At 38.5% G+C, this 16,673-nt stretch overlaps 1 protein-coding gene across 3 annotated transcripts in view; it reads left to right on the top strand.

Annotated features, from left to right (window-relative positions):
• SLC26A7 (solute carrier family 26 member 7) overlaps positions 1-16,673 on the top strand; it is a 94,349-nt gene that overhangs the window by 36,046 nt on the left and 41,630 nt on the right. For all 3 annotated transcript variants that reach the window (XM_045861530.1, XM_045861528.1, XM_045861529.1), the window contains exons 5-9: positions 3,322-3,486; positions 6,665-6,817; positions 10,899-10,981; positions 13,172-13,319; positions 16,015-16,128. In XM_045861530.1, coding sequence (XP_045717486.1) covers positions 3,322-3,486; positions 6,665-6,817; positions 10,899-10,981; positions 13,172-13,319; positions 16,015-16,128 — 663 coding nt within the window. The remainder of the gene's footprint in view (positions 1-3,321; positions 3,487-6,664; positions 6,818-10,898; positions 10,982-13,171; positions 13,320-16,014; positions 16,129-16,673) is intronic.

The following is a 16,673-nucleotide window of genomic DNA, read 5'->3' on the forward strand; positions in this document are numbered from 1 at the left end:
GCACAGACATTGCTGTAATGACACCGGTGATGATGAGGATCAGAAAAGTTTGATAGATTTTCCATAGCCACGAGGCTAAGACATAGTGGAGCCAGGTCAGAACTTAAGTTTTTAAGTTTGAACTCAGAAAACTTCATTCTGATACAAGTTCAGACCATTACTACTTTTGGCCAAGGCACGATGCATATGATAGGAGTGATATTTTTGCAATTTAGGCTTTTGTGGTACCAGATAGCACTTTATATTTTTATAACTTTCATCAGTGTGATCTCTTGATAGAAGGAGATCTCATTGCTCTTCTTTCCTCTGATTTCCTTAATGATTAATCTTATTTTCTAACCAGAATTTTAAGACCTTACCTAAAAATGATAAATAACACACCAAAAGGATGTATCAACATGTCCTATTTCTAGTGTGGATACTGGTGGATGTAATTTACTGTTAATTCCAAAACAGTGAATTTTGTTTTTTTTAGGGTTTCTGTAACTGAGTTTGCACAGTTGCATTCGGTCAAAGGGGGGGCCATCTCTCAAAGCTCTCTTTCTGCCAAGAAGTGCTCATCACTGCCATTGGGACAGTGAGAGGGGAGAGCAGAGATTCTTCCTGTCGTCTTGTGCCTAGTGGGGCTCCACGCACAGCTGCTACCCAGAGTTGATGATTTCGTCTGGTTATGAAATGCTGTTGCAGAGAAGTATGATGCTAGAAGTAGCAGGGAAATATTTAAAGAAAATGATTTTTCTATTAATTCTTGGGTTTCTCAAGACATGTCCCTTTAACCCATCTTTGTCTCTTGCACTTCTCCATATACAAATAAGTCCAATATCTTCTTATTAATATTGGCCCCTGAGAGCTACTTGACAGAGTCTCCAAGCAAAATAGTATTTTTTCCATTTCTTAAAACTTGGGGGAAACTCTAGAAATGGCTTTTTGTCCTTCATGTTTTTGAGGTTTTAAGCCTACTAGGTATAAAGTAGTCAAGCATGCCCTTTTGATTTTCTTCAATATAAGTGTCCTTTTTTTTGAAATTGAAACAGTGGAATGAAGTGGTTTGTGGCTGACACTGGAGTATCAGCCAAAGAGCAAACTGCAGAAGTCTGGGCCCGCTGCCCCACTTCCCCCAGACAAAGGCAAGACCATATTAAAGAGTGGGAGACCTGGCTGGCGTAGCTCATTGGATTGAGCTGGGGCTGCAAACCAAAGTGTTGCAGGTTCAATTCCCAGTCAGAGCACATGCCTGGGTTGCAGGCCACGGTCCCCAGCAACTGCACATTGATGTTTCTCTCTCTCTCTTTCTCCCTCCCTTCCCTCTCTAAAAATAAATAAATAAAATCTTTTAAAAAAAGAATGGGAGAAAGGATGGCAATGGCTGGCAGATTTCCAGCAAAGTGCAATTTTCATAGTGGTTGCATTTCACAGTCACAAATGTGCCCCCCCCCCACCCTCTGCCCTCACTGTAATTCACATTCATAGTGGAATATTTCTCGCTGTCCCGAGTAAGAGGCATCTCTTTCATACCCATTCACTCTGCCTCAGGGAAGGGCCTCTTCTGGCTTATTCGGTTCTGGGACCAGGATCAAGATGCTGGAGACAGGAGAATTCAAACTGTGGTAGAAGAGGTTTGCTCATGATGTTAACTCATTATTTGCTGAAATTCATCTTGAACACTTTTCCACTGCAGTGAGTTACATAAAATTTGTACAAAAGGTTACAAGTTGCCCCCTCAACCCCCACAGGAGAAATAGTGAGTCAAGACTTAAGTATCCCAACACACCCAAAGCCTTGGCTCTTGGTGGGGCTGATGAAAGTCACCTGGCTGGGTAGGGGGGTGGTAACAGGTGAGAAGCAAAGGTAGGGCTCAGGGGCAGGAATGGGGCAGAGGGGCAGGGGCAGGTCAGGGCCATGAAAGCTGTGTTTGTTTGTTAAGAGTAGTGCATTATCTTAAACGAGTAAAGAAAATAAGAATGAAAAACTTACTTATGGGAAAAAAAGACAAAAGTTTTGGGAATTAAAATAATAAGAGTAGTCACTGGAAAATGTATCCTTTAAATTTCTTTTGAAAAAATTGTTTGGAAAGTATTTTTAAGGTAATATTTTATTTTCTTTTGGAAAAAGAAATCCTGCCCCATTCCCTCCCCCAAGCAAGTGGAGTTGCCACCACCTAATTTATTTCTGTTGTCTTATGAAGAGGTAGATAAAACAAGAGTGAAATGGGGCTTCTAGGAGTAGGTCCATCAGAGGGTGGGACTGGGACAGTGGTCCAGGAGTGCCCCGGATTACAAAGACACCTGAATCACCAGAGAACCTGGTGCTCAGACTCTCAGGACAAAGGATCCTGCTCCACCTTTTCTCCTTCTAGAGCCTACTGCCCCCATGGAGACTGAGATACAATGGAGGTTGTGCATCTTAAAGAAACCATGTTGAAGAGATCTTAGTTCTTGCTTCCCCAGGCTTCCTGGCTTTGGGGCTCAGTGATGGATTCCAGACCAAGCTCCATGTTGCACCTTCAGCCAGCCCCCTCTGGTAGAAGAGGAGGCAGTTCCTCTCCTCACCCTCTGGTCCAACAAAAATATAACAGGTGAGACAGACAGACAGGAGAGAAAGGGGTGAAACATGGGATCCTAGGGCAAGGAAGGCAGAAAGGGCCACCCCTCCCAACCCAACTGATGTGAATAGGGGATCCTGCCATGGCTCCCTCTTCCTCAAGGACAAAGTTTGTGTGGAACATGTCTCAGCTCACTCCTCCTGCCCTATCCTACCCTATGCATGAGTCCCTGCCCTTGGTTCCAACTCACTCTAAGGATTGAAGTAATTAATTAATTTATACACATAGCATCTATCACCTATGGTTACTCAAAACACATGCTCCCAAGGAACTTCCTGGTATTTCATTTAAGAAAAAAATCCTTTCTTTTCTTTTGTCTTCTCAGTCCCAATGCAACCATACTAAAGCACCAGTAGTGATATGGTTTTTTTTAATTACAGATATGATAATGCAAATTTGATTTTTCTCCACAGAGCCCCATATATTAACTGATTTTAGTATTTTTTGGTAAAATGTATGATTTAAAAAAAACAGAAAAAAAGAGAAGTAAATATTCAGGAAAAAACCATGTTAACTTTATTGAAACACTTTCGTTGTTCCTTATAACATTTACTGTCTTGGACCTTGATAGTGTTCTCAAGAAAACTCAAGATACTGAATATATAAAGTTGGAGAAACCCATTTTACCTGAGTTCTTTATGTCTGTGGGAAATGAAAATGTGTTGGATGTTAATCTGCCTAGCAACCTGGGGAAGTTTTATTTTTCTTTGTCCTCTTAGGTGGCCATGTGTGTGGTACAACTGGGCAGGGCTACGTTCCTGCTGACGGAGCCTGTGATCAGCGCCATGACAACCGGGGCTGCCACACATGTCGTGACTTCCCAAGTGAAGTATTTCTTGGGGATGAAAATGCCCTATATATCTGGACCCCTTGGATTCTTTTATGTAAGTTTTCCATATGTTTCTGTTCATCCTTTTTGGATGTGTATTTCACAAAGTTGAATTTGGTTAATTATAATACTGAATTATTTCTTGGGTTTAAATATAATCTTGCAGGGTATTTTAAATGTGATTTAGGATAGTAAACTGTTTAATGAATAATATTTATTAATTTTTGAAACAACTCTATAATAACCAATTGAATATGATATAGTTTGGGAGCTTGATTTGAAAAAAAACAACAAAATTTTCTGTAAGCCAGATATGTTGCCATTTTCTAATGGAAGCCATCTCCTGGGATTGTGGCCAAGTTTGACAACAATACAGCCAACCGCATTCTTTCATTATTGTGGACCCTGGTATGGATCAAATCATAAGCCTGGCCAAAACTGGTGGCTGGAACCCCAATAGCAGACAGTTTTTAAAAGCCTCTTGAGCCCTGGCTGGCATAGCTCAGTGGATTGAGCGCAGGCTGCAAACCAAAGTGTCGCAGGTTCGATTCCCAGTCAGGGTACATGCCTGGGTTGCAGGCCATGACCCCCAGCAACCACACATTGATGTTTTTCTCTCTTTCTCTCCCTCCCTTCCCTCTCTAAAAATAAAAAAAAAGACTCTTGAACCTGACAGGGGAATGTGTGGCCAGCATCAACATATCATGTTCATAACAGTCTGTTGTTCCTGGTCTAGTGGAAGCTGGCCTACAATCCATGACTTTTCAAGAAGTCCTTCTATTGGAGCTTTAAATGCAAATTAATGTCTTATTAATAAACTTGCAGGCTACCAAGGTTCATATTATTTAATTTTGTGCTGTAGAGGAGGAAAAAATATTTTCCTTTTACTATTCTAGGTTCTCAGCTATGGCCACTCTAACAGAAAACAGATTAACAGGAGAAAAACATAAGTGTATTACATGCATATCTAACATATACATGAAAGAAATTCAGGGATGAGTAACTCAATAGAGGTGGCTAGAACTTGGGTTTATATGCTGTCTTCACCTAAAGCAAAGGAAGAAGGATGTGGGGTGGGCAAGCTACCAGAAGGTGACCAGGAAACATACAGTGAACCAGGATAAGGCTGTTATACAGATTTACGTTGCTGCCTTCCCTATCAATCAGAATGTCTTGTGATTTTGAGTTATCCAATTCTCTCTGGTACAGAGAGGAAAACATCCCACAAATGGAGATTTCTTTTATAAATCTAAATATCCCTTTAAAAGGGTAATTTATACTCTGTTTTAAAAATTTACTGTCTTGCTGTTTTTCACAATCATAATCTTAAAATAATCCTTTATGTCAAAGAGGCATATTTTAAGGGTGACATTTTCTGATCTTCTACAATGTAATGTTATATATAATGCATTGCACACATATACATTTACCAGTACGTACAATGTATATACATAACATGAATGTTTCATAATAAGAATATTCCTATTTTTAATTTTTTTTATTTCAATGGTTGAATAGTAACTTAATATATGGAAGTACAATAATATACTTATTAATAAAACAAGAACACTGGAACTGGTCCTGGAAGCTACGTAATTCCAAGTTCTAGGTCAAACAAAAGCAGACCAGAGTAAGACTTTTGGTGATGCCAGGCCTACAAAACCGATCCAAATCAGCACCACATTGTGCCTTGACCTTCTGGCTGGTCAGGCGTGCTCACCTGTGCATGTGCTGTGTAAGGATATATGAGTGGGTTGCAAATTGGTCTCTGCAGATGTATTCACATGTATGATAATCACACACAAATAACCATCCCTCCTTTTACTAGCTGTGTTAAAAGAAGCAGGGTAGCCTGATGTGGGACCCGGAAGTCTTTCAGTTTGTTTTTCTGCTGCATAAAATGCTACATTAAGGTGTTTTGTGTAGGATTTTTAAAAATATTGGTTTTCTTGTGAGGTAAACTGGAAGCTACTTTATTTTTGCCTTGTAGGTCAAATACTGGGTGGCTTTTGGGTGGCTTTTGTAAATTTTTACTCTGAAATGGAATCAGGTTTAGAAATATTTTTAGATGGCTGACTTTAAATTCATTTATTCAGCTAGTGGAAGTCACTGTGCTTTGTGTTGATGGAAAATGAAGAGGAGTTGCTCTTGTTTTTCAATGTCACAGAGCCATGTACCATTAGGTTGAAATGATGCTTTAGTTCTTTGACAAGGTTTCAAAATAAAAGCTGGTATTTCAGTGTCAACAATTGTGATGATCTGGCCCTTAGATTAAGAAGTAATTCTGTATCACGTGTAGGCTACACTGGCACATTAGGAAAGTGAGTTTTGACGTAGAATGTGGTGATGATCAAGTAAGTGCAAATTTGCTCTTGGGTCACTTAGGTGGCATGTGAACCAGCAGACCTGAGCTCTGCACAGAGGCATGGAGCAGAGGACAAGGCAGAGGCTGTGGTCCTGCAGTTACAGGACCTACAGGAGTGTGAATTAATCATACTGGGGTTTTACTCTCTGCACTTCCTGCTTCTGAGTTTTCACAACTGCTATACTTTTTTGAAAACTGCTAAGACAGGTGAGAAAAAAATAATGTGTTACATAAATTTCTTGGAACATAAATTAACATCAAGAACATTTGAGACTCTTGCACAATGAGCCAGTCACCACTCATAATTGTCTCAGCTGAAACACTCATTTTTCTTAAAATAATGCAGGTTTGTCCAATCCAAATGTTCATTCATTGATTCCAGCACAAGCAGTCTTTGCTATCAACTTTAAGAGAAAACACAGCCTTCTACTTTTATTCTGCTCTTAGGTCACTGTAGGCTGGGCTCTCTGTTGTCTGTTGCTATGGTGGTTTCTCGGGTGTCTTCTTTTTGGGAGATGCTTGATTCTGTGTTACCAAAATAATCTAATTCTTTAGTTCAAATAGCTAAAATCTCCATCACTTTCGTTGCTCTGAAGTGGCAGATGTTCTTGCCTCAATGGAACATTTTTAGAGAACAATCTGAATCAGACCCAGGGAGCAGTGTGTTTGATGGAAGCATCAAGCTCAAAGCAATTTTGTACAAGTAAATGAATTAAAGCTTTGCACTGACCATGCATCTGTATTCCACCTTTCCATTCTACAACGATTGAGATGTTTTAGTAAAACCTCACTGAGTTTATTTGGGGACAGATCTTGTGATATTGTGGGTGACCCTAAATTTTCTTTGTATTGTTTCTTATCATTGTAGATATACATATATGTCTTTGAAAACATCCAGTCTGTTCAACTGGAAGCACTGCTCTTATCCTTGGTGAGCATTGTGGTACTTGTTCTGGTCAAAGAGTTGAATGAACGGTTTAAAAGGAAAATTAAAGTTATTCTTCCTGTTGATTTAGTTTTGGTAAGTACAAGATCAACATTTAGCATTCTCCTTTACCAGGTTTGCCAGTGGTTGGGGTAGCCTGCGGAGGTTCATTATATTGTCTACAGTAACCCACAGCTACTTGCATCTTTCATCAATATATACCTAATTTTCATGGCTATGCATTAATGTGAGAACAGGTAAAATTTTGAGTCAGTAATTTGAGGATACATGTTTTCAATTAATAAAGCATTTCTTTTCATTTTTTACATAAATAGAATAACATATGGCCTAAGATTTTAAATAAGGAGACATTTCCAAGGGTAAGACACAAAAGATCTATCATAATTCTTCCTGTAGCAAAAAGTGATACCACATTCTATTGATGCAGCATCTATATATTATATGTAGACATATTATTGATTGACAAATGTCCATTAATGATTGGTAAATTTATTAAAACTTTGTAATTTTTTATTTTTAGACAGAGGGCAAGGGAGAGAGAAAGAAAGGGAGAGGAACATCAGTGTGTGGTTGCCTCTCACGCACCCCACACTGGGGAACCTGGCCCTCAACCCAGGAATGAGCCCCAGCTGGGAGTCAAACCAGTGACCCTTTGCTTCACAGTCTGGTGCTCAGTCCACTGAGCCACACCAGCCAGGGATTATTAAAACTTTTTTTTAACTAACCTAACTTTGCTTTAATGAAAAGCTACCTATGATTTTCACTGGCCAGGGCTGTTCTCTAAGATATTAGTTGTTGTTGTTATACCTGGCAAAGCAAAATATTATACTTTGCTTTTAAGGTTTATGACACTAGAAAAAATACATTTTGAAAGCTTAAGAGCCTCTACTGAGAACCCTTAACTAACAACATTAAGTTGAAAAAGAAATATTAACACAACCATAGTTTGGGTTTTAGTTTTTTTTAATGGTCTTTGAGTTCCTTATACATGTATATGACAAGTGGTGCCTATGCAATTTCACTTATTGAAATATCCCTTCATACTAGTAAAATGACCTAGGTTTACATACATATTAAAGTTAGCACATTAAAAACTGTCTCAGAGGGATATGACACATATCTGTAGAACCAGGATGGATGGCCTCTTTCCATAGCTAGGCCTTGTGTGAATCTACATCTTGATAGTTTGTAGAGATATATCTAACAGATGTTATCTATATAAGGTGTGTGTGTCTATATCAAATAAGCCATAAGATGGATAGTACTATGATTATTGGTAGTATTCACAGCAATAACTGTGAAACATTTTATTTTATTCTAAAGTCTTGTGGGTATTAAGAAATACTTATTATATCTTGGGAAGCACTATTACATAAGTTTCATAAATCCAAAAATTGAAATTAACCTTATGTAAGAAGGCTCTTGAGCTAGAAGTAAAAGTGTTTCTTATTCAAAGCAAAGGTAGTAAGAATTATCCCTATTAAAAAAAATAAAAGGAAACCCTTATGCACTGTTGTTACCTTGAAGGCAGGTTAGAATAGAAAATTCTCCTGCTCCTTTGAGTTCTGCCAGAATATGTCACCACGGGGAAAGCCAGCCTCTTGGCTGCCCCTTTCTACTCCAGCTCTACCCCACCTACAAGGGGATAGAGCTGGAGATACACACACACACACACACACACACACACACACACACACACAGAGGGAGCCAGAGATAAGGGGATATCTATATCTATCTATATCTATGTCTATATCTATGTCTATCTCTACATCTACATATATCTATATCTATATCTATATCTATCTATATCTATCCATCTGTATCTATAGTCTGTCCAGAAAAGGTGCAACAGTTTTTAATATAACAAGAATGGTTTGTGTGACACTGATATAACCTGGCAGCCAAGGAGAGTGCACTGGAATGCACCTGCATAAACAATAATGACTTCATTGTACTAGTCAGTGGGAGTGGTAGATGCTGTTTAGTGAGCATGTGTACTGTGTGGTCATCACATTTAAAATGACTGAGCAAGTAGAGCAATAAATCTGCATCAAATTTTGAGTTATGCTTAAATGTTGCTCCCTGGAAACTGTTTGGATAATTCATAAGGCCAGAGCTATGGGAAACTGGTAATTGGCAGCTTCATCACGACAGTTCGCCCACTCATGCATCACATCTCATGCAGAATTTTTTGGCAAAACATCAGATCACCCAGGTGATGCAGTCCCCCTACAACCCAGATTTGATGCCCTGTGACTTCTGGCTTTTCCCAAAACTAAAATCATCTTTGAAAAGGAAGAGATTTCAGACCATTGGTGAGATTCAGGAAAATACAATGGGCAGCCAGCAGCGAATGACAATTGGGAGGACTGTGTGAGGTCCCACGGTGCCTACTTTGAAGAGGACTGAGGTGTCATTGTTATATGTACAATATTTCTTGTATCTTCTTCAATAAATATTTCTATTTTTATATGACATGGCTGGATGCTTTCTAGACAGACATTTTATATATAAAATTATGTATAATATGTGCATATATACATATATATGCTTCAGTGAATATCCTTGTAACAAGGTATTGTCACATGAATTTAATTATGTTTATAGCTTATTTTCCTTGAAGCTGGCTGTTGAAGCAAAGGTAGCACTTTTTGAAAGGTTTTGGATACATTTTATCAGAGCATCAAAAGATTATATCAAATTTACTCATATGGATGTATATGAGTAAAGTTGATACAATCAAATTGTACAAGGTCTAAGCACTGTGCTAGCTTTGTACACACATATAATATTGAAGTAATATTAAAGACAGACCAGTGAATTGATTGATAAGGGGAAGTTTAATTATGATTTAAAATATAGTAAGGAGCCCTAGCTGGTGTGACTCAGTGGAGTGAGTGCCAGCCTGTGAACCAAAGGGTCTCGGGTTCAATTCCTAGTCTAGGTCACCTGCCTGGGTTGCAGGGCAGGTCCCCAGTAGGGGGCACATGAGAGGCAACCTCACAGTGATGTTTCCCTCCCTTCCCCTCTCTAAAAATAAATAAATATAATCTTTAAAACAAAAGAAAATACTATTCTATCACAATGTTTATAAATTTTAACAGTATAACCTGTAAAGTTTAGTTAGCTTTTAGAAATTTTTCAAGGGTGTTGTGTTTTTTAAATCTATTTGACGTTTTAAAAACCTCTGCAAATTCAGTTAAATATTACCATAAAGAACAGAAATTATAAAAATCTTACAAAATAATATTATTGAGCATTAATTATTAAATATTCCTTATTTTGCTAATGGGATCTTATTACTATTTTTTCTGGCCATGAATACAGTAAATTTTTACTTTAGATAATTGATGTGTCTCTTTTTAACAAAAAACGTGGTATATAAACAATTCTAAACAGTTACCAAAATGATACCATAACCACGTGAAATTTCTAGCATCTATTAAAATTATTAGAAGAATGAAAAGTAATCATGAAAATTCGACGCAAAATTTTAGGGTGGCAGAGCTGCTAAAACAAAGGCTAAACTGGGTTCTGAATGTGCATGTGAAGGTGATCGTGGATAGAGGCAGGGAACACGGGACCTCTCCTGTCCTGTCCTGTGTCATCTAATATATGTCATAAAACAGAGTGGAGAGCACCTGAGACTCCAGGAAGCATGTTTTACTTCAAGAAATAGTAAAAACTCAGAATCTAAAAATACTCAAAGAGATTTGAGGTGATTATTGGTGATTAATATGTGTTAGGAATATCATGCAATGTCTCAAACCCTGCCATTTTATGAAGCATCCCTTCCCGTCACAAGATGAATGTTAACATTGGATTGTCATGTCTGTGCACACACACACACGTACTCTTACAGTCTGTGTGTTGCTTCCCTTACAAGTCAGACAGAATTGGGTTGACATAGGGTAGAATGTTTTTAAAAATTATTATAATGTCATTTAATTTTTGAGACTCTGCAAATTAAGTGCTCTCAAATCTCAGAAGAATTTTTTGAATTTCAAAATTTCCTAATTTTAAAAAATCTGACTAACCACTGCATTTCTCTTGATGATCATGGGACAAATAAAAACTGTTAAAATAGTTTGCAAACAGGTGTTTGAAAGACTGCTAATAATTTTCTTTTTTCTTGTTTTTCAAATGGACCCCATAGATTATTGCTGCATCATTTGCTTGTTATTATACCAATATGGAAAACACATATGGATTAAAAGTAGTTGGTCACATTCCAAAAGGGTAAGGTAGTCTTCTTTCTTTCTTTTTTGTTTGTATGTTAATTAGTTTGTTTTTGCTGGGGGAAAGGACTGGAAGTAGGTAATATGGATTTTATTTCTTTCAAAGGACCTGTAAGAGAGAAAGTTCTAATTAATTTCTATTTTAAGTGACTAATACAACAATGTACATATAGAGAAAGACTAAATTCTTAGACTGTTTACATATAACTAGGGAAGTTGATAACTATTTTATATAGCATTGCTCTAGGTAAAAGATTTGTAAATTATTTACAAAGATATTATTTTAAAAAATGGAGGACATTGAATTTCTAAATTAGAGTCATGCTCTGGGATTTAGTCTTCCCCATTTCTATTACATATTCTTATTTTTATTTCTCTTAAAACACATTAGAAGTACACAAGCATTACCTGAGCTAGCAAACCCATAGGCCTGGATGGTGGATAGGGGTGAGGGAAAGGGTGGAGTGGAGAAGAGGGCATGGTGTTCTTACTGTCTTAAAGCTTCCCTCTGAACTAAGGGGAAGGTTAGCAACAAGACGTGTTCACCCTAAAAGGGCAAACAGTTGTTACAAACATAAGTGAAAGGAAACAAAGTCATCTTCAGGAAGAGGAGTGTGTTTGATGGCTTCTTTTTAATGGGCTATATATACACCAATATTTATCATTTGGGGCTAAAGTTAGTTATTGAGTTCTCTATATCTTTTTGTCTTCCAGTCCCAAATTCTAGTTTCTAAAGACATTAAAATGGAGGGACAAAGGAAAAATTTCAGAGATTAAAAAAAGAATTTTTAGCACTGGCTGGTGTAGCTCAGTGGATTGAGTGCGGGCTGGGAACCAAAGTGTCCCAGGTTCGATTCCCAGCCAGGGTACATGCCTGGGTTGCAGGCCATAACCCCCAGCAACCGCACATTGATGTTTCTCTCTCTCTCTCTCTCTCTCTCTCTCTCTCTCTCTCTCTCTCTCTCTCCCTCCCTTCTCTCTCTAAAATTAAATAAACAAAATCTTTAAAAAAAAGAATTTTTAAAAAGTCTTTCTTTAGCCTTTATGCAGCTACAGGTTAATGGAGAGTGTCTGAGTTCCCACCTTGAAAAGTGGGAAAGTAGATTAAAGTCAGTTTCTTGTTTCTTTCTGGGTCATTTTATTGTTCTTAGTAATTCGGTAAGCTCAACTTTCATGAAATAATTCTTATCCTTTGAATTGGTAGGACTTTATGCATATATTTTAGTGCATGCAATGCTACGAGTCCACTGGTTTTGGGGGTAAACTGTAGCAAGTGAATAAAACAAGTGTGCCACTTCTTCATCCGCTACAATTGCCCCTTATTTTGAGTGAACTTTCCAGACCCAGCCTCTTAAGAAACCAGTGAAAGAGTGTGGCATTGGAATTAGATGGAGCTGCGGTGGAATCTCAGCTCTGTCATTCACTGTGATTTAGAACATTCCTTAACCTTTCTCAGATGGTTTCTTCTCCACACAGTTACTACAGGAGGGCTGAGCATGCCACTTACATACTAGGTACTAAATCAACATGTGTTTCATTGGGGATAAATAAATGATGATACTTCGTTTGGTGCAAGTGGTTTTCAATAGTCAGGTACTAGCTGAAGAACTATTTTAAGTAGTTCTTCAAAATGAGAAAAAGTTACCTGTGGTCCTGTACTTTGCAATAGAGGGTCAATGGAGCCTTTATACATATTTTTCCTGGCATATGCGATGCATAGTTAAGTGTGCTGTGAAGGGACCAAGTTAAAAATGTAATTAAGATTATGAATCAATGGCAAGTTCAAGGATTGACTCAAGAATTACAGCTCACAGTAAACTAGTGTTCTCATACAGCACCATAGTGTTCGAGGAAGGGAAGGAAGATGGTCTGTAATGACCACCGAAGAAATGTTTGTAAAGGTTCACGTGCAAGGCTCCCGATGTGCTTCTGTTCTGATACAGACCATTTGTGTTGATGGACCCCGGTGCAAGTGAGAGGAGTTGCTCCTGTGGTGTTTCTTGTGGTTTTGTTTTCCTGTTAAATAATGTTGAAAACAAAGGGCTCCTAAAAGCAAGGCTGCTTGGTTTTCTCAGGGGTATTTTACTTATTCTATGTAACTTCAGAGTCATTACCACCATTGAATTCAATGCAAGTTGTTACAGAAATTACATGACAGTTGACGACTTCACTGTCATGTTTCTCTCCACAGAATTCCTTCCCCTCACGCTCCCCCAATGAACATCCTCTCTGCAGTGATCACTGAGGCGTTCGGAGTGGCACTTGTAGGCTATGCGGCCTCACTGGCTCTTGCTCAAGGATCTGCCAAAAAGTTCAAATATGCAGTTGATGACAACCAGGTGGAGTATGCCCTGGTCCCTCTCCACAGCTACTGTACCCTTGTGCCGTGCACTCCCTCCCAGATGCTGAGCATGTTGAACTTTTGAAAAATATAACTTTCCTAAGTGTACAACAACAGTAGATAGGACAAAACAAAAGAAGAAAATTTCTAAATCATTCATACAAAGCTGAAAATCTGTCCTTCATGGGTTGGTTTATAATTTTATTTCATTTTTAGAAAGAGGAACATCTCGATTTTCTTTTAAATTTACTTTTAGGAGAGGATCTAAATATATTATCATTGAGTATTTACTTTTAAAAACTATGGATTTTAAAATATAGATAATACTAGTATTATTATTCTTAGTAAAAGACTAAAAGATGTGAGTGTGTATTTTTAGAATGCTGAGTGATGAAGATAATGTTGATCAAATTTTCATATTTGTGAATCTACTTCCCCCACTGTCTTGTTTTATGGCCTGTGACCCTACATTCCTACAGGGTCTGCAGAGACAGTGGTGGAGTATTGGTTATAAATGCCAAATTACCTGTCTATGCCTTACTCTGACACTACATACCCTTAATTATTTCTGGGTCCCAATTTTGTCATCTGTATACAAGCAGATACACTCATTCAACAGATGTGTGTTGAATCCTACTAATGTGCCAGGCACTGGTCTAGGAACAAGGGATAGATACCCCAGCACACAGCACAGACCACACGTTTTCTCACCTCAGACTCTCCCAGAGGCACACCCTCGTACTGAGATTAAAAATCTCTTTACCAAGGTTTGCAAGGCTCTGCATGACGTGCCCCCATCCTCTTTTTCTTGGATTTCCTATCCCTGTCTACTCTGTTCTAGCCTCACTTGCTGCCTTGCTTTTCCTTCCACCCACTAGTCATGATTCTGGCTCAGGACATTTGTGCTTGCTCTTCCCTTTTCCAGAAAACTCTTCCCCCAGGTATTTACCTGCTTCCCTTATTTAAGTGTTCCCTTCTCAGGGAAGCCTTCATTGGGAAGCTAAAGTCCTAAACTCCAGATCTTCTACTCCCTCCTCTGCCTTACTTGGCACATTCATCTTGTTCACTGTTGGCATTCCCTCACTAGAATGTCCGTTCTCTGAGGGCAGCAATATTTGTCTGGGCTGTTCACTGGTCACAGGAAAAGAAGAAGAACATTAGGAGATTTGTACAGAAATCTGGGTGAAATGTGATGACTTGTACCAGGATGTAGCAATGGAGGAGAAGGGAGGTGGGGGGATTCTGCGTTGTATGTAGATGCCATTAGGGAAAAAGGAAAGGAATCAAAAGCAGCGTCATGTGCCACTTAATGATGGGGATGCATATTGAGAAAGGTGTTGTTAGACTTTTTTGGTCATTTTTCAAACATCACAGAGTTGTGTTACACAAATGTAGATGGTATGATTTACTACACACCTCCACTATATGGTACAGCCTATTACTCCTGGGCTACAACCCTGTGTAGCACATTATTGTACAAAACAACATAAGATTAAATCAAGCACAAGAAAAAATTATATAATCAAGAGACGCAGTAAACACGAGATGTATGAGGCTGCTGCTAATCTAACAGGGCATGCTGTTTTCCAGCAAAACCCTTTTTTATTAAGTGAAAAGAGTATAGTTTAAAATAACAATAAAAAGTATAATATAGTAAATAACATAAATGAGGAACATAGTCGTTTATTATTAGGTATTATGTACCATACATAATTATATGTGTATGCTTTATACAGCTGGCAGTGCCTTAGGTTTGCTTATACCAGCATCAGCACAAACATGTGATTAGTATGTTGCTCTATGATATTGTAATGGTTGCAGATGTCACTAGGTGATAGGGATTTTTCATCTCTATACAGTCTTATGGGATCACTATTTATATGTCATCTATCACTGACTGAAAGATCATTTTGAAGTGCAAACTATATGTGTAAAGCTTTTGGCCCAAGCCTTTGCTATCTGAGCTGGAGGAGAACTGGGGAGGACAAGGTTGAGGGTAGTGGCAACAGCCCGATTACGTTTGGGATACCTGTTAGCCATCCAAGTGGCAATGACTGAGTAGCAGGTTGGCTGTATGAGTCTGAAGTTTAGAAGTGTGGTTCAGGCCAGAGAGATAAGTTTGGGAATTAATAATGTGTATTTGGGTAGCTAAGATATAGATAGAGAAGTGGTTGAATATTTGTGATTGGCCTGAAGAGAAGGAACCACAAAGGAAATTGAGAAGTGGTGGCCAGGGAAGAAGGAGGAAACCAGGAAAGTGTGAGGTCCTAGAAGGGCCTACCATGAGACTTTAAGGAGGAGAAAGAAAGAAATTGTGTTAAATGCTGCTTTTAGGCCAAGTCAGGTAGGAATGACCCATTGGATGTAGCGTTGGGAAGGCCCTGAAGTGGTGGAAACAAAAGCCTTGCTTATAGTGACTAAAATATAGGAAAGAAATTTGCCACAGAGACAATAACTACCTTGTACTTTCCTATAAGGTGGTTATGGGGATTAAATGAGTAAGGTGCTTCGAATGGTTTCTGGCTCATATAATCACTCAGTAAATTTTTTTTTTACAATGGTTAAATCACAACCAGCAGAGAGAACAGAAATTGAGTACAAACAAGTCTCATTGTTTGACAGGCTGCACCTGTGGTCTATAAAAGTCGATTGGTATTAACAAATGATATGTTCTCATGTTATCCATCTTATAGGAACTTTTGGCTCATGGCCTCAGCAACGTGATTTCTTCCTTCTTCTTCTGCATACCGAGCGCCGCCGCCATGGGAAGGACCGCTGGCCTCTACAGCACAGGAGCAAAGACACAGGTAACTTTTCTGTGTAGCGAGGAGAGCGGAGCTGCCCGGCCTTTCCTCTTCTGGGAGGGAGTGGTAAGAGTGAGCTTCTACCTAAAGTCCAGAAAATATTTTTACTTCTTTGATTTTTTCTAACTAGTTTTAAGGAATCCTGTCTCCCTTCTCGTTCTTGTACCAAGCTTTACTGCTGGCAGCCTTTGAACCAGAGCTCTCTCTAATGGAGCCTCTGACTTTATTTGCTCAGCTAATCAATTCAAAATTTTTCCAATTTTGTTCACTTCCTTTAAATAAAATGAAATCAATTATACGCAAAATTTGTCACTGACACTGGAATTTCTGTATGAATAGATGTATAAGTATTTAAATAGGTAAAAAGATGTATGTGCATATTTGAGGTTAAGGAAACAATTATTATATTTTTAGGAACTCAAGTCAGCTTGACATTTGAGTGTCTCTTATACACCAAGTGTTGTGCTGGGTGCTGGTTAGAGGACAGTGATGACCATGAAGATAATCTGTCATGATGATCACAATGGTAGCATTGGTGGGAGCGCACG

Source organism: Phyllostomus hastatus, unplaced genomic scaffold, assembly GCF_019186645.2.
Source record: "Phyllostomus hastatus isolate PE091 unplaced genomic scaffold, TTU_PhHast_1.1 phas_scaffold_21, whole genome shotgun sequence".
Taxonomy (NCBI): domain Eukaryota; kingdom Metazoa; phylum Chordata; class Mammalia; order Chiroptera; family Phyllostomidae; genus Phyllostomus; species Phyllostomus hastatus.